Source organism: Nerophis lumbriciformis, linkage group LG18 (assembly GCF_033978685.3).
Source record: "Nerophis lumbriciformis linkage group LG18, RoL_Nlum_v2.1, whole genome shotgun sequence".
NCBI lineage: Eukaryota > Metazoa > Chordata > Actinopteri > Syngnathiformes > Syngnathidae > Nerophis > Nerophis lumbriciformis.
In genome coordinates, this window is record NC_084565.2 from 15,742,745 (window position 1) to 15,766,681 (window position 23,937).

Below are 23,937 nucleotides of genomic sequence, written 5' to 3' on the forward strand. Positions count from 1 at the left end.
AAGAGAACCATGATCCAGGATGAAGTTCGAAACCTTGAGGAAGAAGGAAAAAGAGCTGAAGCCGTCAAGCTCGCAACCCAAGGTGCCTAGACAAGGTGCCTAGACAAGGTGGAACCTTCCCAAGAGGACCGTGACGTGGAGTGAACTGTGGAGGCTGGAGCCGTTTCGTATCTCGTTTCTGCTCCGAGCAGTATACGACACCCTGCAGACCCCAGTCAACTTGCATAGGTGGGGAATGAGGGAGGGCCCGCTGTGCAGGTTGTGTGGCGGTAAAGGAACTATGGCGCACATTCTTTCTGGGTGCAAAACAGCATTGACCCAGGGAAGATACAGGTGGCGCATTGCCAACAAGGTGTTGGCAATGCTCGCAGACATCTTAGAGCAAGAGAGTAGAAAGAAACACCCGGCCAAAACTAAGCCACTGCTGAGAACCATCACCTTCGTGAAAGAGGGTCATAGATAGGGATGATACTCGAAACCGGTTTTCCCGGTTGTTCGATAAGAAAAGAACCGAGTCCTCGGACTCAAATCCCTTTTTGAGAACCGGTACCCCTTATCGAGACCACTATAGTAAAGAAAAAGAGTTGGTTCTTTATTCGAATCCCTCGGAACGAATTCCGTCCCGACCAGAAATGCCCCGTGAGACATCACAAGAAATTACGTCACGGAGCTCAGTCATTAGGCGCAGATAGGGAAAGCAGGAAAAACAATGGATCGGAAAAAGCGCTCCAAGGTGTAATAAAGTTCAAAACAAAAGGTATAATCCAATGAATAACTTTACTGAGATATTTGAGCAGGGTACAAACACATGACGAACACTTTTACGACCAAGCGGAAACATAGAAACCAGGCTAGCAACGCACCTCCTTTACGGCAGCTGTTGCAACGTTCTTAAAGCAACCGCAGCACATACATATATATACAACATATATGACATGATCTCCCTTTTTTAACTTTTGTTTTTCTTTCCTTTTAAACAAAACAAAATCACACTGTATATGTGTTGTCTGTCTAATTATAAATAATGCAGACGAGGCGTGTTGGCTGAGTTTGTGACGTTTACTTTCACAGCGTGCTCATAACCTCATTCTTAGCTGCTAGTGTTGTATGTCGCCGGGTGGCGACATGCAACAACACTTTTCGGGGCTACCGCATGCTCGTCACTCCCGTTGCATGCTGGGTAGTGTAGTTGTTATATTCCCTAGCCTAGCTCATAACATCACATCTTTCCCCCTATAAAGAAATAATGTTAACGCAATAAAGTGTATTTTTTTTTTAGCTTTAACTTTTCATTTTTTAGCATTGTAACCACATTTGCAAACAACTTTTCTCTTCATAGAATATTCTTTCAATAAAGAAATAAAGTGCAAAAATTGTCAAAGCATCATAACAAACAGTTATGTCAAATAGCAGCAGAAGTGCACTTTTTGGAGAGCTGTATTATTTTAAGTTTTGTGCCCAACGGACTGATTTTATTTAACACTATATTATTATTTATACACCTATAGTGATCACAGAGACAGGTTGTTTTTGTATATATTTGTTTTTCTGAAAAATCCCACTTAATATACTTTGGGTAACAAGAGTCAATATTTATTTATTTTATTTTATTTTTTTAGGAGGGTAACAGTCAATATTTATTTATTTATTAGATTTTATGTTTTTCTTATATAATAAAAGTGAGCTTTTGTTAAACCAAATATTGTGTTTTTTTTCCATATACAACAACCTATCTGGACTCTATTAGAGAATCGATAAGGAATCGGTTCGATAAGAGGATTCGATAATAGGCTCGAACTCAATCATTTCTTATCAAACATCATCCCTAGTCATAGACCAGTTGTCCAAGGCCAAGCCAAGTAAAACTTCCTGCAGTTGGCCCAGGGTTGGGAGATGGAGGTCGACCTGGGGAGGAAGCTCCTCTCCCCAGAGGCGGTACTGTCCACCACTCTAAGACATAGTTATGTGGTCCCCAGAGGGAAAGAAAATCATCCTGGTGGAACTTACTGTCCCGTGGGAGGAGGTGGAACTTACTGTCCCGTGGTAGGAGGGATGTGAGGAAGCGGCAGAGAGGAAGAAAACAAAGTACCAACAACTTGTCCAGGACTGCCAGGACAAGAGGTGGACAGCATGGCTGATGACAGTGGAAGTTGGATGTCGAGGATTCCCTGCTCAATCTGTGTGGAATCTGATGACAAAGGTCGGATTGAGAGGTCACTTGAGGAAAACAGCCGTTCGTAGGCTGGGAGAAGCGGCAGAGAGAGCCTCCTGTTGGCTCTGGCATAAAAGAGAGGACAATAGCTGGAAGTCTGGATGAGAGGGGCAGTGATCTGGCCAATCACTGCTGACCCACCAACCGGAGAGTGTTGTGGTTAAAGGTCGAAACACTCTGTGAACTTTGGGGACCACCTGATGACCTCTTGTCCAGGCCAAAGTTTTATCCATTAGAAATGGATTAAAATAGCATATTTGATGTATTTGCAAACTGTCAGTAGACTAGCTATCAAAGAGTTAAAAACTGTAGTGGGTTTACATAATTCACCCACGGAACTTTAGTTATTAGAGGGTTCCGGTCGGACGTTTTTTCACGGGACACATTTACGGCGTTGATGTTGCACTAGTGAGCCACGGATGAGGAGATGCTGCTCCGTTATTGATTTAAGTAAAGTCTGAATATGACTAAAACAGTTAGCTCCATCTTTTGACACTTTTTCCACTCCCGGCCTTGCACGCTATATGGCTCGAACAAAGAAGACGCTTTCTGAGCCCCGTAGATAAAACCGGCCACAAAACGGTGCATCCTACTTGAAAATGGTCCGTAAAAATAATCCATGCAACACTTTCACCAAAGAACCACCATCACATGTTATGTAGACCACAAGATAGTTTTAAATTTGGAAAAAAATCATAATATGACCCCTTTAATGCGCCTTATAATCCGGTGCGCCTTTTATATGAAATTAGACCTGAATGGCCCGCTCATTGGCAGTGCGCCTTTTAATCCGGTGCGCCCTGTGGGCCGAAAAATACGGTACTTTTTGCTGAGGAAACATTGAAGAAAAGTCGGTTTAGCATAATATGTTTTTTGATCTATTTATGTCAACATTTTATATAAGCCTGGGGCCTCATATATTAAGACTTGTGTTGATTTTCTACAAAAATTGTCATACGTTTAAATCTAGAAAACTGGGTACACAACCATTTAAAAAAAAAAATGTATTAAGTAAAGTGTACGCATGCACTAATCTAAGCACATTTCTTTGTTACATCCGTAACAACGTGGAATTGATCAGAGATGTTTGCTTGGCAAGACACCCAGACCAGGCCCCCTTATAAATACACAAATAATATTGAAATTAGCCATGTGCCTAAGATCTACATACTCTGGCCAATCAGAATTCAGTAGGAGTCAGTAGCAGGTGCTTCTTTCTTGTGTTTCCAGCGAACAAAAGAGGAGTGAGTGCAATAGTGTGTGTGAGCCTGTTAATGATGTGCAGTCAGAGAACCGCACACAGGAACACATAATCAAAAAGTGGTACTGCATCAGATAGAAGGTGAAAAAGAAGAAGATGGATGTACACGGCAAAACAGGCAAAGGTATAGGAGATAAATACAATGATATGTATAACTTTAGAAGAGGTGGGTTAAGTGAAGTGTATTTATATTGGGCTTTTTTTCTCTCAAGACTCAAAGCGCTTTACATAGTGAAACCCATTAGCTATATTTTTAAGCTACATTTAAACCAGTATGGGTGTCACTAGGAGCAGATGGTTATAGTGTCTTGACGAAGAACACAACGACAGTAACTAGGATGACGGAAACAGGAATCAAACCTAGAACCCTCAAGTTGCTGGCACACCGTGACTCTGATTACCCCTAACATAAATATATTTGTATAATTTACAGGGAAATATGTTCATACAGCAGTCTGCTCAGACAGATTAGAGCTTTGTGTGAAAATTATGTAATGTTGGATATTTTCAATGAAACATGCTAGCATATCTAAAGGGATACCAATGATTTTGACTCTTGTTTGATTACTCAATATTGTATTACAACGGAGACGAGCTTCTTATGGTAGCAGCTGTACGTGACACAAAGTCGGGCCATTCCTCTCCGGTGCCATTAAATGTGCCGCAAACCCCGGCTGCTGCAACTATCTGCCCGACTGGGTCACAGGAACACATTCTGACAGCAATAGGTGGCAAAATGATCGCCTGGATAAATTAATAGACATCCTCACAAATATTAAAACAAATATGAAGCTTTAAATGCATTGGCGAAAAAGTGATTTTTGTGTCCGTGTCTCGATCTTTTTATGTTCAAATGTTGGCAAAGCTTGAACAACTTCCTATGTGTAACGCCAAAGTATCCACGGCCTTTAGAAATGTGCATACAGGAAGCATGAAGATGAAGTTGGCATGAGGCTTCGCACATTTCCCTGTCCAGTTCACTCTTGATACATTTAGTGTTTGCTGTGAAAAAGGGAATATGCCTATGTTTTTTTGTGCACATAAGCTTATTACATAAAGCCCATAAAGTTTTATTTTTGTAAATAAAATAGATTGTATTCTGTTCAAGTTTGTTAAACACAATAATTTTACAAAGCCAATTTTGGTTTAAATACCAATCTTAATAATAATGTAATGAATTCAAATAAAAAAATATCTCAGGTTGAGGGCATTTCTCATTTTTAGGTGAGATTAAAAAACATTTATCAATTAATTTTGGATCATAATTAATGGCGCACATTTTTTTAAATTGCTTGCATGCAACCTGCATTGCATGATGTGAACTCACAATGGTACAGCACAGCACACCCACATTTCCAGGTTTTACTGGCATTCCTCATGAAACATTCACATTGAAATGATTAACGTTTTGTCAAACCATTCTAATCATTTCAAAATGAAAACCTTCAGACTGTTTCTCACAAATTCAAAAATGTTCCTGTACTCATTCCCCCGACAATTCTCCACAAGTCGCCTTCTAAGTGCAGTTATTGTTTGTTTTCTAGCCGATTCTGTGGACGATGCACAGAAATGGCTATATGGACTTGAAATGTTAGTTCAAGAGACACTGGCCACTCCTACTCCAGTTGTTATTGACAGGTAATAACTACACAATTTTTGTAACCCCAATTAAATACTCTCCCTAACGAGTAACATTTTATTTTTGTCAAGCTGGCTGAGAAAGAAGATGTATTCTGTCAATCAGACAAAAACAAACAGGTAGATTTACCTCCTGACTTTTTCCTTTATTCCACTCATTATTCAGTAATACTAAGGGTCTGATCTACTAAGATTCAAATAACAAATGCTAAATAGTGTGTACAAAGTATAAAATAGTGTGTACTATTAGTGGGCATGTTGCAGGTGATCTAGTAAGACTGTGTACAATTGATAACTAGTACAAATGTGGTGCAGCCATCCATCCATCCATTTTCTACCGCTTGTCCCTTTTTTGGGGTCGCGGGGGGTGCTGGATCCTATCTCAGCTGCATTCGGGCGGAAGGCGGTGTACACCCTGAACAAGTCGCCACCTCATCGCAGGGCCAACACAGATAGACAGACAACATTCACACTCACATTCACACACTAGGGCCAATTTAGTGTTGCCAATCAACCTATCCCCAGGTGCATGTTTTTGGAGGTGGGAGGAAGCCGGAGTACCCGGAGGGAACCCACGCAGTCACGGGGAGAACATGAAAACTCCACACAGAAAGATCCCGAGCGCAGGATTGAACCCAGGACTACTCAGGACCTTCGTATTGTGAGGCACATGCACGAACCCCTGTTCCACCGTGCTGCCCGTGGTGCAGCCATTAACAGTAAATATTTAAATGAGGATTTTATGTGTCACCGTGGAGAAACTCATTTATTGCTTATTCATGTTATCATGGTCCAACTTGTGCTATTTTGTTATGTTGTAAAACATACAGCACACAGCTGTAATCTGTACCACCCTTTCTGGGCATTTTAAAAGCAATCCTACAATAGAACCTACTTTTTTGGGCGCCGAAGGTGCACTCTAGTAGACACTGGTACCAATTGCAAGCGTGCACTGGTGTGATCCAGCCACAAGAAACTTAATGTTGCAAGAAGTTTTGAAAAAACAAACGAAAAATGCCAGGAGACATGGTTTTGATTTATGTGACTCCAAATGAGCCCTTAAGCCATTCCTTAGCTCAAAGATAGAATTACTGGACATGAGATATATATTATATAATAATATTAGGCATATCTGACAGAAATATGTTTACTGTTGACACAAGCACGAAAAAGTCCCTCACCATCGCCTCTCACATTGCACTTTATTGGTGACAAGCTGAAATATTCCTACACTATTTGGCTTGGCAATCATCTTTTTTTCATACTTAAATTTACCAGGTCTGAACTTCTCACTAGCGAGGCTAATGCGTACTGTCCTGCTTTGACCTTTTTTGACCTCTAGTCACACTATTTGTGCATAACTGTGCCAGTTTGCACGGACATTTGTGCTAAATATAGACGCAAAAAAGGTTTGATAAATCATATTTTGAGCGCTAAAGGATTTTGTTTGCATCTCCTCCTTTCAGTATTGTGCGTGTTCGAATAGTCAACATGTATTCTGCATATACATGAAGACAGACACACTAAATGCATTGTCCATCCATCCATCCATCCATCCATTTTCTACCGCTTGTCCCTGTCAAGGTCACAGTGGGCTAGAGCCCATCCCATTGTGTGGTCATGTAAAAGACACAATCCTCTGCGCGTCAAGTTTGCACAGGTTTTGGTAGATGCAAACCTTGAGTAGATCAGACCCTATGTGTTGTACTGTATGTGTGATACTTTTTCCTTTATTAATGTTGTTTATGAAAGAAATCCCTAGCACCTGACTCCTTTGAAGTCTTTTTTTTCAATGTGATCTTTTCAGCATATCCATGAAAGAGCTGAAGACCCTTCTTCCTTTGCTCAACTACAAGCCTCCTAATGCTCGCTCTCTGAAAGAAAAATTCCTGGTATGCTTCCATTTTTGTTGGGCTTTGACCTAATAAATATTGCTTTGAGTTGTACACATGTATAGCCACATATTAATAATTCACGTCCTGACATTTTACAGATTGTTTGTCTTTTTTAAATATTATGTATGTGCTTTCGCTCTCCGAAAATAAGTTGTTCTACCCGCAGAAAACGTCTCACTTACCCTCAAGTTGGTAAAAATTAATCCAGCATACATGCATGATTTATTACAATGTTAGCACTATCACGTACCATCGCTAGCAACGTTAGAGGGGAATAGAAGCCAGCCCAGAGCAAATGGAGGCACTAGAGGTACAGGTTGTACACTAGAAAGACAACCAGGCTAAAGACTAGACTGTGACTGATGCCATTTGTTTTATCAGTCATCTTTTATTATCATTAATTAGTGGTGACGACTTCCAAATGTTTTCATTAAAATGTGTTTAATATGTGTATGAGGAATATTTAGCGGTTAAACATGAATTCAACGCATTTGACTTGTTAGCGTCCCTCGTTACACCCCTACATGCAAATCACACACTGCGTAGGGCCTTGCAAACCATGGGGGGCCCCGTTTTGTGTGAAGAAGCGTGTGTAAAAAGTAATTTAAAGGGGAACTGCACTTTTTTGGGAATTTTGCCTATTGTTCACAATCATTATGATAGACAAGAACACACGTCTTTTTTTTTTAGGACTTTATAGATGATAAAACAGTGCTTGTAAGATGCGGCTAATGGGAGTCACCGTTGTAGCCTTCAAAGCTCTCTAAAAAAAACTTCAAAACCCTCAATCAACGCTTTATATACACACTGCTATATATATTGTTTAGTAACAGACACGTTCATAACAACATGTAGTAAATTCAATATTTACCATATTTTGATCATTTTAATCAATGTGAACGTCCGACTTCTGGCAACAACTTTGTGTTCTTACTACCGAAAACAAACACGAGTGTGTGTTGTAATCATGGCAGAATCGATAACAGACAAGGAATACGACTATTTTTAGACAAATGAGGATTCACAACCTTATCTTTTTGACGCTGAATATTATACTGAGAATGAACTGCTGCTTATAGAAGCGAGCATGAATAAAGCGTGAGACGTTTCACTATAAATGTAAAACTTTGAGCAAAGATATTTCGACATAAATGGATTGCTTACCAAAAATTAATAGGAAAAAAACGTCCCTGGCCAGCCGGACCAGACAACTCCTTAGAGTAAGTCACTATATATATTGATCATGATACGTGCAGCACGTCATTCGTGTTATTACAACTACAGTGCATACGCTGTCTGGCCAGCTGTGTGCAAACAAAACACGAAATGCGGGATAAAACTTTACAGATAATGTGATAAAATTGTTCATGTTTTTACGAACTCAAACACGTTTCGTGCTGTCATGGAAGCTAGCTTATTGCTCGCCGTAGTTAGCTTTTACGGCTAATACCAAAGCATGTTAATACGCTAGAAAAATAGTTCCTTTATGTTCTCTCTTACAATAACAATGTTGCTACAGCTTGGTTATATTATACAGGTTACGGAATGTAAATGAAGTATTGTTAATGGGTTATAAATGCATTTTTAAAGCGATTTTGAGATAGAATTGATTGCTCCCATTAGCTGCATTGCTAGCCACCACAAACAAGACATTTTTTATATGTTAGAATGCAAAAAACTCCCAAAAACTATTGTCTTCTTGTCTTTCCTATTGGGCAATACATAGGCAATATTACAAAAAAATTTAATTTGAGTCCAAAACATGCGTCGAATGAAATTAAACTTTAAGTCAAATAGTATAACAATAGTTTCACACTAATAAAAAAAGTGTGAACTTTTGTAAATGGGGCGCCAAATAACATTCTGTTAAGAGCCCCAATTTACCAAGGAGCGGCCCTGCGAGTAAACAAAAGCAATTAAAAATAGACAGGAAGGATTTTTGGAGCTGAATCCAATCTAATAATTAACAGCAAAGGCTTTAATTGCAAGTGTTGCAAATGTTGATCTGAAATCAGAGAAGAATGTCAATATCAAGATAGCAGGAGAGTTTGTGGGGGGAGGGGCAAACTGGCATAGCCTCAATGCAGCATTGGGGCACCACCACTAAGACTTTCTTAGTATCAAAAATAGACAATTTTATAGGCATCTTAATTAATTATGTTTTTTTCACTCTTTGTGGATGGTCTCGTAACATAACCACTAGCAAATAAAGAGCTTTTAGAATTTTTCTTTTCTTAAATATTGCTAAATAATTTGTGATGTTACATAGAGTATTTTGTTCATGATTAACTTTTATTTGACAGTTTTTGGCACCACTAATGTGCTTTGAATTTAAGCAAAGAACATTTTGTTAATAATGGAGGACTTTGTCATATGGTGTGGAAAGAACCACCTCCAGCTTAATGTGACGAAGACCAAGGAGCTGGTTGTGGACCTGGGAAGGAGGAGGAGTACTCCGGCGACCCCTGTTTCCATCAGGGGGGTCGATGTGGACATGGTTGAGGATTATAAATACCTCGGTGTACACATGGACAACAAGCTGAATGGGTCAAAACACGCTGAGGCACTCTATAAGAAGGGACAGAGCCGCCTCTACTTCCTCAGGAGGCTAGGATCCTTCAACGTCTGTACAAAGATGATGAAGATGTTCTACGAGTCGGTGGTGGCGGGCGCCTACTTGTACGCCGTGGCCTGCTGGGGCAGCGGGCTGAGAGCCAGGGACGCAAACAGACTGGACAAGTTGGTAGAGAAGGCCAGTAACGTGGTGGGAGTAGAGCTAGACTCTCTGGCGGTGGTGTCAGAGAGGAGAAGTCTAGCAAAGCTACACATCCCACCCACTACACTCGGACCTTTTGGAGAGAATGAGCACGTTCAGTGGAAGGCTCAGACTCCCAAAATGCAACACGGAACGACACAGGAGGTCCTTCATACCGACAGCCATCAGACTGTATAATGCATATGTTCCTTGACTGCACTTAAATGTAGAGTATATGTAGAATATATTTATATTATTTATATATTATATATAATATATTATACAAACACAGTTTCCATATGAGTTGGGAAATTGTGTTAGATGTAAATATAAACGGAATACAAGGATTTGAAAATCATTTTCAACCCATATTCAATTGAATGCACTGCAAAGACATAAACTTCCATCCATCCATCCATCTTCTTCCGCTTATCCGAGGTCGGGTCGCGGGGGCAGCAGCCTAAGCAGGGAAGCCCAGACTTCCCTCTCCCCAGCCACTTCGTCCAGCTCTTCCTGTGGGACCCCGAGGCGTTCCCAGGCCAGCCGGGAGACATAGTCTTCCCAACGTGTCCTGGGTCTTCCCCGCGGCCTCCTACCTGTCGGACGTGCCCTAAACACCTCCCTAGGGAGGCGTTCGGGTGGCATCCTGACCAGATGCCCGAACCACCTCATCTGGCTCCTCTCGATGTGGAGGAGCAGCGGCTTTACTTTGAGCTCCTCCCGGATGGCAGAGCTTCTCACCCTATCTCTAAGGGAGAGCCCTGGCACCCGGCGGAGGAAACTCATTTCGGCCGCTTGTACCCGTGATCTTGTCCTTTCGGTCATAACCCAAAGCTCATGACCATAGGTGAGGATGGGAACGTAGATCGACCGGTAAATTGAGAGCTTTGCCTTCCGGCTCAGCTCCTTCTTCACCACAACGGATCGTTACAGCGTCCGCATTACTGAAGACGCCGCACCGATCCGCCTGTCGATCTCACGATCCACTCTTCCTTCACTCGTGAACAAGACTCCGAGGTACTTGAACTCCTCCACTTGGGGCAAGATCTCCTCCCCAACCCGAAGATGGCACTCCACCCTTTTCCGGGCGAGAACCATGGACTCGGACTTGGAGGTGCTGATTCTCATCCCAGTCGCTTCACACTCAGCTGCGAACCGATCCAGTGAGAGCTGAACATCCTGGCCAGATGAAGCCATCAGGACCACATCATCTGCAAAAAGCAGAGACCTAATCCTGCAGCCACCAAACCAGATCCCCTCAACGCCTTGACTGCGCCTAGAAATTCTGTCCATAAAAATTATGAACAGAATCGGTGACAAAGGGCAGCCTTGGCGGAGTCCAACCCTCACTGGAAACGTGTCCGACTTACTCCCGGCAATGCGGACCAAGCTCTGGCACTGATCATACAGGGAGCGGACTGCCACTATCAGACAGTCCGATACCCCATACTCTCTGAGCACTCCCCACAGGACTTCCCGAGGGACACGGTCAAATACCTTCTCCAAGTCCACAAAACACATGTAGACTGGTTGGGCAAACTCCCATGCACCCTCAAGGACCCTGCCGAGAGTATAGAGCTGGTCCACAGTTCCACGACCAGGACGAAAACCACACTGTTCCTCCTGAATCCGAGGTTCGACTATCCGGCGTAGCCTCCTCTCCAGTACACCTGAATAGACCTTACCGGGAAGGCTGAGGAGTGTGATCCCACGATAGTTAGAACACACCCTCCGGTTCCCCTTCTTAAAGAGAGGAACCACCACCCCGGTCTGCCAATCCAGTGGTACCGCCCCCGATGTCCACGCGATGCTGCAGAGTCTTGTCAACCAAGACAGCCCCACAGCATCCAGAGCCTTAAGGAACTCCGGGCGGATCTCATCTATCCCCGGGGCCTTGCCACCGAGGAGCTTTTTAACTACCTCAGCAACCTCAGCCCCAGAAATAGGAGAGCCCACCACAGACTCCTCAGGCACTGCTTCCTCATAGGAAGACGTGTTGGTGGGATTGAGGAGGTCTTCGGAGTATTCCCTCCACCGATCCACAACATCCGCTGTCGAGGTAAGCAGAACACCATCCTCAACCATACACGGTGTTGATAGTGCACTGCTTCCCCTTCCTGAGGCGGCGGATGGTGGTCCAGAATTGCTTCGAAGCCGTCCGGAAGTCGTTATGGCCTCACCGAACTCCTCCCATGTCCGAGTTTTTGCCTCTGCGACCGCTGAAGCCGCACACCGCTTGGCCTGTCGGTACCTGTCCGCTGCCTCAGGAGTCCTATGAGCCAAAAGAACCCGATAGGACTCCTTCTTCAGCTTGACGGCATCCCTCACCGCCGGTGTCCACCAACGGGTTCTAGGATTACCGCCACGACAAGCACCAACTACCTTGCGGCCACAGCTCCAATCAGCCGGCTCGACAATAGAGGCGCGGAACATGGTCCATTCGGACTCAATGTCCAGCACCTCCCTCGTGACATGTTCAAAGTTCTTCCGGAGGTGGGAATTGAAACTCTGTCTGACAGGAGACTCTGCCAGACGTTCCCAGCAAACCCTCACAATGCGTATGGGCCTGCCAGGTCTGTCCGGCATCCTCCCCCACCATCGCAGCCAACTCACCACCAGGTGGTGATCGGTAGAAAGCTCCGCCCCCCTCTTCACCCGAGTGTCCAAAACATGAGGCCGCAAATCTGATGACACAACTACAAAGTCGATCATGGAACTGCGGCCTAGGGTGTCCTGGTGCCAAGTGCACATATGGACACCCTTATGTTTGAACATGGTGTTTGTTATGGACAATCTGTGACGGGCACAAAAGTCCAATAACAAAACACCGCTCGGGTTCTTCCCAATCACGCCTCTCCAGGTTTCACTGTCGCTGCCAACATGAGCATTGAAGTACCCCAGTAGAGGGGGACATAAACATTTTTTTTTTTTGCAAATAATAATTAACTTAAAATTTCATGGCTGCAACGCATGCCAAAGTAGTTGGGAAAGGGCATGTTCACCACTGTTACATGGCCTTTCCTTTTAACAACACTCAGTAAATGTTTGGGATCTGAGGAGACACATTTTTTAAGCTTCTCAGGTGGAATTCTTTCCCATTCTTGCTTGATGTACAGCTTAAGTTGTTCAACAGTCCGGGGGTCTCCATTGTGGTATTTTAGGCTTCATAATGCGCCACACATTTTCAATGGGAGACAGGCCTGGATTACAGGCAGGCCAGTCAAGTACCCGCACTCTTTTACTATGAAGCCACGTTGATGTAACACGTGGCTTGGCATTGTCTTGCTGAAATAAGCAGGGGCGTCCATGGTAACGTTGCTTGGATGGCAACTTATGTTACTCCAAAACCTGTATGTACCTTTCAGCATTAATGGCGCCTTCACAGATGTGTAAGTTACCCATGTCTTGGGCACTAATACACCCCCATACCATCACAGATGCTGACTTTTCAACTTTGCGCCTATAACAATCCGGATGGTTCTTTTCCTCTTTGGTCCGGAGGACACGACGTCCACAGTTTCCAGAAACAGTTTGAAATGTGGACTCGTCAGACCACAGAACACTTTTCCACTTTGTATCAGTCCATCTTAGATGAGCTCAGGCCCAGTGAAGCCGACGGCGTTTCTGGGTGTTGTTGATAAACGGTTTTCGCCTTGCATAGGAGAGTTTTAACTTGCACTTACAGATGTAGCGACCAACTGTAGTTACTGAGAGTGGGTTTATGAAGTGTTCCTCAGCCCATGTGGTGATATCCTTTACACACTGATGTCGCTTGTTGATGCAGTACAGCCTGAGGGATCGAAGGTCACGGCTTAGCTGCTTACGTGCAGTGATTTCTCCAGATTCTCTGAACCCTTTGATGATATTACGGACCGTAGATGGTGAAATCTCTAAATTCCTTGCAATAGCTGGTTGAGAAAGGTTTTTCTTAAACTGTTCAACAATTTGCTCACGCATTTGTTGACAAAGTGGTGACCCTCGCCCCATCCTTGTTTGTGAATGACTGAGCATTTCATGGAATCTACTTTTATACCCAATCATGGCACCCACCTGTTCCCAATTTGCCTGATCACCTGTGGGATGTTCCAAATAAGTGTTTGATGAGCATTCCTCAACTTTATCAGTATTTATTGCCACCTTTCGCAACTTCTTTGTCACGTGTTGCTGGCATCAAATTCTAAAGTTAATGATTATTTGCAAAAAAAAATTTTTTTTATCAGTTTGAACATCAAATAGGTTGTCTTGTATGGCGTCACATTAGTGCCAAAAATCCGAGCGCATAAAAACTGTTATCAGGCGCTGATTCTCCACTTCGTGCGCGCGCGACACCCTTTTGCGCGCGCGTGGTGCCTTTTTGCGCGCGCGCGGTGCCTTTCTATGCGCGCGCGGTGCCTTACTGCGCGCTCTCTGTGTACTCCTGGCATCTCTCCTCGCGCTCTCATGTTTCTTTTTGGCACTTTGGGGGCGGGTATGCTTAGACGGCCCCTTCTTTCTGATTGGTCAGGCGAAAAATGCTGACAAATGCTCAGAGCCAATCAGAAGTATAGCAGGGCGGGTCATCGTCAATATGTATCAAGATTTACGGAGGTAGAAGTGGATACAAAAATGTCGCACGCTGATGAAGGTTATTTCATATTACATAAACACAATACAGGGTAATACAAAATGTGACCCAAACAAATAATAAGACAACAAACACCATAATCACATCTTTCAGCCAGAACTGGTCCACCAGCAATAACATCCAACCATAACATTATTTTATATTTTCACTTCTTCTTGAACATTTGTTTTCTAATTTATGGAATTTCTTTTGATTCAGCCATAAAATTAATACAATAATCTTTGAATTTTGTTTTTAAAATGTTAAAAATAGCTTTTAATAATGTATTCTGAAACAGTTTCAAATAATCAGAGAACTGACTAACACTGACCCTACACAACTATGTTGCACAATTAAGTCTTTTTTTTTTTTAAAGCAAAAGAGGTAATTTCAACAGGTACAGCATCCTATGTCATATCTATATGTAATAAGATTTGTAACAAGGCTAACCGTTTGTAAATTGGTCGAAAATCGAGCACATTATGGTAATTTAATTAGTACATGTACCATTGACATCAATGTAATGATTGAGGCTAGATGTCCGAGGTAAGATGGCTACAACGTTGCTACACTGGAGAATGATTGGTAGCCATCTTACCTCGGACATTTAGCTTCAGTCATTACATTGATGTCAATGGTACATGTACTAATTAAATTACCATAACTTGCTCGATTTTCGACCAATTTACAAACGGTTTGCTTTGTTACAAATCTTATTACATGTAGATATGACATAGGATGCTGTACCTGTTGAAATTACCTCTTTCGCTTTAAAAAAAAAAAGACTTAATTGTGCAACATAGTTGTGTAGGGTCAGTGTTAGTCAGTTCTCTGATTATTTTAAACTGTTTCAGAATACATTATTAAAAGATATTTTTAACATTTTAAAAACAAAATTCAAAGATTATTGTATTAATTTTATGGCTGAATCAAAAGAAATTCCATAAATTAGAAAACAAATGTTCAAGAAGAAGTGAAAATATAAAATAATGTTATGGTTGGATGTTATTGCTGGTGGACCAGTTCTGGCTGAAAGATGTGATTATGGTGTTTGTTGTCTTATTATTTATTTGGGTCACATTTTGTATTACCCTGTATTGTGTTTATGTGGTATGAAATAACCTTCATCAGTGCGCGACATTTTTGTATCCACTTCTACCTCCGTAAATCTTGATACATATTGACGATGACCCGCCCTGCTATACTTCTGATTGCTCTGAGTATTTGTCAGCATTTTACGCCTGACCAATCAGAAAGAAGGGGCCGTCTAAGCATACCCGGCCCCAAAGTGCCAAAAAGAAACATGAGAGCGCGAGGAGAGATGCCAGGCGTACACAGAGAGCGCGCAGAAAGGCGTCGCGCGCGCAGAAAGGCACCGCACGCGCGCAAAAAGGCACCGCGCGCGCTCAGAAAGGCACCGCGCGCAAAAAGGCACCACGCGCGCGCAAAAGGGTGTCGCGCGCGCGCACGAAGTGGAGAATCAGCGCGCGATAACAGTTTTTATGCGCTCGGATTTTTGGCACTAATGTGACGCCATAGTCTTGTAGCATATTCAACTGAATATGGGTTGAAAATGATTTGCAAATAATTTTACGCCGTTCTATTTTCTATGAATTGACTGAAGAAATATAGTAAGAATAGTTAGGTTGTAATAATCGACGCCCTATTGAATAGCTAGGTTGATTGAAATTGATTGATTGAAACTTTTATTAGTAGATTCTGTCCAATTGACCACTAATTGGTAACACCCGAGTACGTTTTTCAACTTGTTTAAGTCGGGGTCCACGTTAATCAATTCATGCTTCAAATATATACTATCAGCATAATACAGTCATCATACAAGTTAATCATCAGAGTATATACATTGAATTATTTACAATCCGGGGGTGGGATATCGAGGGGGTTGGGGAGTGGGGGAGGTGTAGGTTAGGTTCCATCCATCCATCCATCTTCAACCGCTTAACCGGAATCGGGTCGCAGGGACAACAGCTCTAGTAGAGACCCCCAGACTTCCCTCTCCAAAGCAACATTAGCAACTTCCTCCAGGGGAATCCCGAAGCGTTCCCAGGCCAGAGAGGAGATGTAATCTCCCCATCTGGTCCTTGGCCTGCCACAGGGTCTCCTGCCAGTGGGACCTCTCTAGGGAGACGCTCGTGAGGCATCCGCATGAGATGCCCGAACCACCTAAGCTGGCTCCTTTCCAAGCGAAGGAGCAGCGGCTCTACTCCGAGTCTTTCTCGGATGACTGAAATTCTCACCCTACCTCTAAGGGACATGCCAGCCACCGTTCTGAGAAAACTCATTTCGGCCGCTCGTATCCGCGATCTTATTCTTTCGGTCATGACCCACACTTCAAGACCATAGGTGAGAGTAGGAATGTAGATAGCTCGGTCGACCGAGAGCTTTGCCTTCTGGCTCAGCTTTCGTAGGTGTAGGTTCTCGTGTAGGTTAGGTTGCTATCAGCATATTGCAGTCATCATACAAGTTTATCATCTGAGAAATAGACATTGTAACAGTGTAAGTCTCACTTCATAGGATATGTACAGCGAGCAGTGAACTTGTTGTATTGGTACACCATTATCACAGTTTGGTACGTACCCCAGGTTTAAGGTCCCGGTACAATTCTGTACAGTTGGGAAACAAAATGTCAATCCATAAAACTGCTGAGCTTTTGTGTTAGAAGCTTGAATTATTTTAATAATGAATCATAAAAATCTACTGGCTGGTAATTTTCTCTATTAAACAAATACAAACATTGAAAGATAAAAATACAGATACTTAAGAAGATGTCAGGACTGAAACCTGCATGAATCTGAGCCATGTTTGCTTCTGCAAACACACTGCCGCGTGTGTGACATCATGTTTTATTCATGGTAACATTCTATACATATTCAACATCATTTTTTTGTAATCTGAACTAAAGATCAGATTTGACAGAACAAATCTGAATTGCGCATCATGAACATAGTCTTTGTTTATGTATTTCACAGGAAGAACAAGCGTTCCCAAACCACAGAAGAGCTCTCGCTTCTCCTTGTCGTTACTGCGAGTTATGACAAGTGTATTTGTTTAGTGAGTAGATGCGTGACGCTAACACTTCCTGCCACTCACTTGTGTACAACAAATCAGCACATCTCTGTATTGAACTGGAGGTTGTGACCCAAAAATGTGATTATGACTAATAATAATATATCGTACATATACATTTATTTGTTGTCTTAAAAATGAGTTTCTATGGCAAACAATTCTCTATCTGAGCTGACACACTGCTATTTGGGGGATTATCCTGGGATAGTTTCAAGATTGTCCCATGAAAACACTCCTAAATGTTTCCTCTAATTGACTTGGGAACTTGATGAGTTCAAGTCCAAGTACATGTCTTGTTTTTCCATACCAACCTTTACTAATGCTTCAAGTGACAATGAAACAAAATGTTTTGGGTTTTCTTATGTTCTTTCGCAGGAAGTGGGAGCAAAACACGATCGTTTGGACTTTGAGCAGTTTCATAAATTGTACAATCTAATAATGTTTGAACAAAATGAGGTAAGTTAAGGAGTTTTAAAAGAACAATGTGTTGTTTGATTCTGCAATGTTGTGTTCTCTTCTTATTCATTCAGATTCTTGACGAGTTGAAAAAAGATGGCTCTTTTATTTTGGGGTGAGCTGCTTTTTCTTTCATTTGTGCGAGTGTATTAATACAGTGCATCTGGAAAGTATTCACAGCACTTCACTTTTTTTTCATTTTGTTATGTTACAGCCCTGTTCCAAAATGGAATAAATATTTTTTTTGCCCTAGTAATGACATTGTAAACCCTTTTTTTCCCAGAAATGTTTGCAAACTTATATACATCTACATGGGATTTCTTAGTTTATTTATAATAAGTATTCACAACCTTTGCTCAATACTTTGTTGATGCACCTTTGGACGCAATTACAGCCTCAAGCTTGGCACACTTCCCATTTTTCTTTGCAGCGCCTCTCAATCTGCATCAGTTTGGATGGGAAGCGTTGGTGCCCAGACATTTTCAAATCTCTCCAGAGATGTTCAATCAGATTCAAGTCTGGGCTCTGGCTAAGCCACTCAAGGACATTTATGGAGTTGTCTTGAAGCCAGTACTTTGATATCTTGGCTGTGTGCTTAGAGTCGTCCTACTGAAAGAGTTCGAGAGCGCTCTAAAGCAGGTTTTCATCCAGGATGTCTCTGTACATTGCTGCATTCATCTTTCTATCTGCTCTATCCTGACTATTCTCCCAGTTCCTGCTGCTGAAAAACATCCCCAAAGCATGATGCTGCCACCACCATGGCAGCATCATGCTGCCATGGTGCTGCCATGTATTTCACACTGTAGGGATGTTTTTCGACCTGGTGATGAGCGGTGCCTGGTTTCCTTCAAACATGACGCCTGGCATTCACGCCAAAAAGTTTGATCTTTGTCTCATCAGACTAGTTGATATTGTTTCTCATGATCTGAGTCTTTCAGGTGCATTTAGGGAAACTTTTACAAAGGAATGGCTTCCATCTGGCCACACTAACATAGAGGCCTGATTAGTGGATTGTTGCAGAGATGTCTGTCCTTCTGGAAGGTTCTCTCTCCACAGAGGAATGCTGTAGATCTGACAGAGTGACCATCGGGTGATTGCTCAGTTTAGACGGCTGGCCAGCTCTAGAAAGAGTCCAGGTGGTTCCAAACTTTCTTCCATTTACTGATGATGGAAGCCACTGTGCTTATTGAGACCTTCAAGGCAGCAGATATTTTTCTGTACCCTTCCCCAGATTTGTGCCTCAAAACAATCCTGTCTCAGAGGTCTCAGACAATACCTTCGACTTCAATCTTGGTTTGTGGTCTGCCATTTAGTGTCAAGTGTGGGACCCTATATATAGACAGGTGTGTGCCTTTGCAAACCGTGTCCAACCAACTGAATTTACCACAGGTGGACTCCAATTAAGCTGTAGGAACATCTCAAGAATGATCAGTTGAAAATAGGATGCTCCTAAGCTTACTTTTGAACTTCTTTATAGGGTATTGTTTGTAGAATTCTGAGGACAAAAATGTATTTATTACTCCTGCGGGAATGGGGTGTGTATGGACCGGCCTCGAAGCGCAGCTGGCAAGTGATTGGATTACCCAGCTGGGGAAGATCATCCAATAACCTGCCATGTTTATCAGCAACAGCCGGGCCGACACACGTAGTTGGAGTTGGAGTGGACGAGCAGACGCACACTGGACATTGCCAGAGAAAAAGGAGACCAGGAAGATGACACGCCAGAAGGACTGAAAAGTCACGGGCGAGCGACTGAAAAGTTGTGTGCGCTGCCAATAAAAAAAAGACTTAGTTAACACCGGACATCCGGACTGTCGTGGAGATTTGTCAGCATCAGGTGAACCCACGAGGGAAAGACTTTCACAATTACATTCTGGAATAAGGCTGTATGTAACATAACAAAATGTGGAAAAAGTAAAGCACTGTGAATACTTTCTGGATGCACTGTACTGTGTTTGATTCCGTGTGCAGTAATACGTGGAAATATCGTGTTTGATTGTATGTGCAGTAATACATGGAAATAATGTGTACTGCGCTGATATTGTGTTTGTATGTGCAGTAATACATGGAAATATTGTGTGCTGTACTGTTATTGTGTTTGATTGTGTGTGCAGTAATACAGACAAGCCTGACGCCTCGGTCGTTCTGCTCCACGACTTTCAAAGATTTCTCATCTATCAGCAGAAGGTATGGTGCCCATGCGATGAAATAATGAAACTTACCATAGAACTATTCTACAGTGGTACCTCAAATTTCGAGTACCTCAATTTACGAGTATCCTAATTTACAAGTATTTTTACATTCAAGTTGTATCTCGGCTTTAATTTAACCTACGAGCCTCTGAGCCGCTCGATGGCGTAACTAATGCCTCAGTGAAAGCTGTAAGAGCCACCCCAATAGCTGAAGATCAAAATAACTTTGTTTTCCAAGGATTGGAAACCAAACCTTTAGCAGCTTCCACAGCCGTCCAGTCGACATCCTCCTGGTGCGGCTCGCCATAATCTGCTCTGAGTGTCCCGGGTTGTTTTTGACTATGCTACTGAACCGATGACTGCCTCGCTGCTCGCGGTGCTACCTAGTAACTTTCCCAGCACATTGCCTGAAAATGCCAATACTCGCAACTATCTCAACCTTATTGAACAGCCTTTCCTCTTCAGTAACTTGGGTTGTTATAAATGTGGGAACTATCAGAACACATTAAAAGGGATTTCAAAGTAGTCTTTAGTCGCTGGAAAAGGTAAATGGTTACATTATTACGACAGTATTATAAAATATAATTATGCGTTCATGGGAGTGCTGGCCCCGGGAATTTTGTAATGTCTACCTACCCTGTTATATTCATAAAACTACTGATCTGTAGTAGTTTGTATTTCTATTTTATTGTTTTTTAAACAATATTTTTTTAAATCTAGAATTTAATATCTTTTATTTTTAAAAGGCTTATTACATGTTAAAATTGTGCTGTTTTGGGAGGGGCAAGCACAGATGAAATTGGTTTCAATTCATTTCAATGGGTGAGGCTGCTTTGATATGAGTATTCTGAATTACAAGCTTGGTCTTTGAACACAATGTGCTCGTAGAGTGAGATAGCACTGCAGTTACCACAGTATTAGTTGTTTTTTTTACTTACAGTACAATTGGGACAAATATTTATAATTTTTGATTAAAATATTTATATATAGTATATATATAGTGTAATATTATTACAGTTTATGATGTTTTCATGAAGGGTAATGTAGTTTTTTTCATCACTTATGTTTTGTATTGTTTGTAACCAGCCATGTGGGTAAATAATATATATGATGTAGATGTTTGTATTTACTGTAAGGAGAGGTGTCGGATACTTTTCCTGTTGCATTATTATCATCATTGTAATGATATTTTTAAAGGGGACCTATAATGATTTTAATCTACATTGCAGACACTTCCTTGTGGTCAAGATATTATGTATTTGATATGCTTTGGTGTAAATTGTGCATACATTTTGCTCCATGGTCACCATTATGAGACTGTCTGCCATATGTTTGATTGTGGAGGTGTTTCCAGCGTCATGATTGTGATTTATTTTCCTGTGTTTGGTATCATTTTATGTCCTGATGCGCTTGTTTTAATAGTATTTCCCGTTCCTTCTTGTTCTACTGCACCTTAATTTTCTGCTTAGTGTCCTACCAGCACACATGATTTGCTATTGGCTGATCATCTATTTCGGTTCACCTTTTATCTCTTGCCAACGCTGGATTATTGCTATTTGTCAGTGTGCATGTATTGTTCTGCTGCCGCTACTTGCCATACTCTACTCTTTTGATTTTGACGTTTTTGCTCTCAAAATAAAGAATTAATTATTTTACCTTCACATCGCCTCCTGTCTCTGCATCTTAGGGTCACAACAACCACAAACGTTCTATGTCATTGCATGTCGCATGTCTATGGTATTTTGCTCATGCCAAGATAAGATACAAATAATAATTTCTCCTATCTTGTTTTGTTTCTTCTTAGTATGCTCCTATCTTGTTTTGTTTCCTCTTAGTCTGGAGCAAAGGGGGAGCCCCCTTTGGCTGAAAGCTTGACTTAGTAATGTGTAAATAAGAACGTCCACCTCGCTGGACGTCATGACACAGCCAGACTGCAAAACCCTTTGAACAGAGGCACCAAAAATATGTGCAATCATTACTGCAGCCAGCATTTTGGGTAATATGAGCAGTCGAAAGAGTTTTGATTGTCCAGAAGGTGCACGGTTTACAAACAATTTCTGTTCCTACAATGCTTGATAGTCAATTTTTAGTGTAAATCGGAACATCTATTAAGCGACCAGTGTTGAGCTTCTCACTTCTGGTTGATGTCTGCTTTCGCGTCTACAGTGGTGGCTTTCCTTGTCTTTGCCGCACTGCCTTCGGTGGAGTCGGTCCTGCGCTTGGCAGACATGATGAATGGGGGGAAGTTGGCAAAAGAGAGCAGGGGTGACATTATACTTGGAGTTAAGCTATCATTACCTATTAGTTCTGGAGCTAGTCTCACAATTACAAAGTAATGTATGGAAATAATTTACGCTAATGCATCGAAACCACGAAACATGGTAACACTTAAATCAAGGACTTCCTGTACTTGAGTTTAAAAGGATTGAAGAGTTCATTGCTACTTTGTGTCCTCAAGGAGTATTGGGCTAGCGATCTGAATCAGGTGAAAGAGTTGATGACCACTTTCATTGACGACACCATGAGAAAAACCAATGACCCTGAGTTCACCGTCAGTGAGGTATCGACACAATCTGTCAAATATAACACAGAAAACAATTGATAAAATTTATTTGTGCTTCCTAGTTCCTCAGCTTCCTGTTTTCTAAGGAGAACTCTTTATGGGATGAGAAGTTGTCCGACATTAACAACCAAGACATGAACAACCCTTTGTCTCACTACTGGATCAATTCATCACACAACACGTCAGTATGATGCCTTCAGCACAAATACTTACAAAAAATGTGTTTACAACTGTGATATTTGTGTGTTTTTAGTTACCTGACAGGTGACCAGCTTCGTAGCGAGTCTTCCACGGAGGCCTATGTGCGCTGTCTACGCATGGGATGTCGCTGTGTTGAATGTCAGTTTGTGTTTTCGCGTATATACGTTAAATTCACACTTTGGTTCTGAATATGAATTTGTATGCTGAGGATTTCAGTGGATTGCTGGGAAGGGCCAGGAGAACCCATCATCTATCATGGCTGGACCAGGACCACCAAAATCAAGTTTGAAGATGTGGTGAAAGCCATCAATCAACATGCTTTTGTGACTTCTGAGTAAGTAGTACCAACAACTATAATAATAATAATAATGATAATAGTAACTTGATTACTTGCTCAAGGAAATAGAGTCTAAAGATTTTATACATTTTTAATTTCTCCCTTTGGTGTGAAATAAATGCATGTCGTTAATTAAAAGTACATGGAAAACAGCTATTGTCTTAATTTTGTTAAGACATTTTCTTCCTGTTTGATTAGTGTGTATCTGATCAGTTAGACAACACAGTGAATTAATTGTTTGGAGTATTGCCAAGTCTGCTTATTAGAAGCGACTTTCGGGTGGTCTTTTTTTCCAGTTTGTCTTTTCTCTGTCATGTCTGTGTGATCATGTTTTGTTTTAGTAATGTTCGGTTTAAATTTTGGACTTTTTGTGCACTTTTGTTTTGTTTTGTCACCATAGCAACCATTAGTTTTCACCTGTCACGTCACGCACCTGTTTCACGTTCGGACTCACACACACCTGTCACCAATCATGTCACTGTTATTTAAGCCTACCTTTGTTCATCACTCGTTCTGCCTGCGTTGTTTTGATGTCACACCAGTTTATGTCTTGCTCTGTCCAAGTAAGTTTCCATGTCCATGCCATAGCTTCTGTTTAAGATTAGCCTCACTTGCGTTTTAGGCACGCTTGCCTCTTTTTTTGTTGTAGTTGTTGTTGTATTGTTTATGTTCGCGGTAGTGCGTGATTTATATTAATAAATCCTAGCCTACCTTCACGCTGTTGTCCGGAGCCGTCT

General features: G+C 41.9%; 1 protein-coding gene across 4 annotated transcripts in view; it reads left to right on the forward strand.

Moving 5' to 3' along the window:
• The window catches only part of plcg2 (phospholipase C, gamma 2), a 148,123-nt gene that overhangs the window by 21,686 nt on the left and 102,500 nt on the right, over positions 1 to 23,937 (forward strand). For 2 of the 4 annotated variants that reach the window (XM_061977754.2, XM_061977755.2), the window contains exons 2-8: positions 17,827 to 17,907; positions 17,982 to 18,022; positions 20,022 to 20,094; positions 22,558 to 22,659; positions 22,725 to 22,843; positions 22,916 to 23,001; positions 23,080 to 23,197. In XM_061977754.2, coding sequence (XP_061833738.2) covers positions 17,827 to 17,907; positions 17,982 to 18,022; positions 20,022 to 20,094; positions 22,558 to 22,659; positions 22,725 to 22,843; positions 22,916 to 23,001; positions 23,080 to 23,197 — 620 coding nt within the window. Of the gene's footprint in view, positions 1 to 5,017; positions 5,112 to 5,183; positions 5,232 to 6,918; positions 7,004 to 17,826; positions 17,908 to 17,981; positions 18,023 to 20,021; positions 20,095 to 22,557; positions 22,660 to 22,724; positions 22,844 to 22,915; positions 23,002 to 23,079; positions 23,198 to 23,937 lie in introns of all 4 variants that reach the window. The other 2 variants (XM_061977752.2, XM_061977753.2) reach the window with 2 other exon arrangements.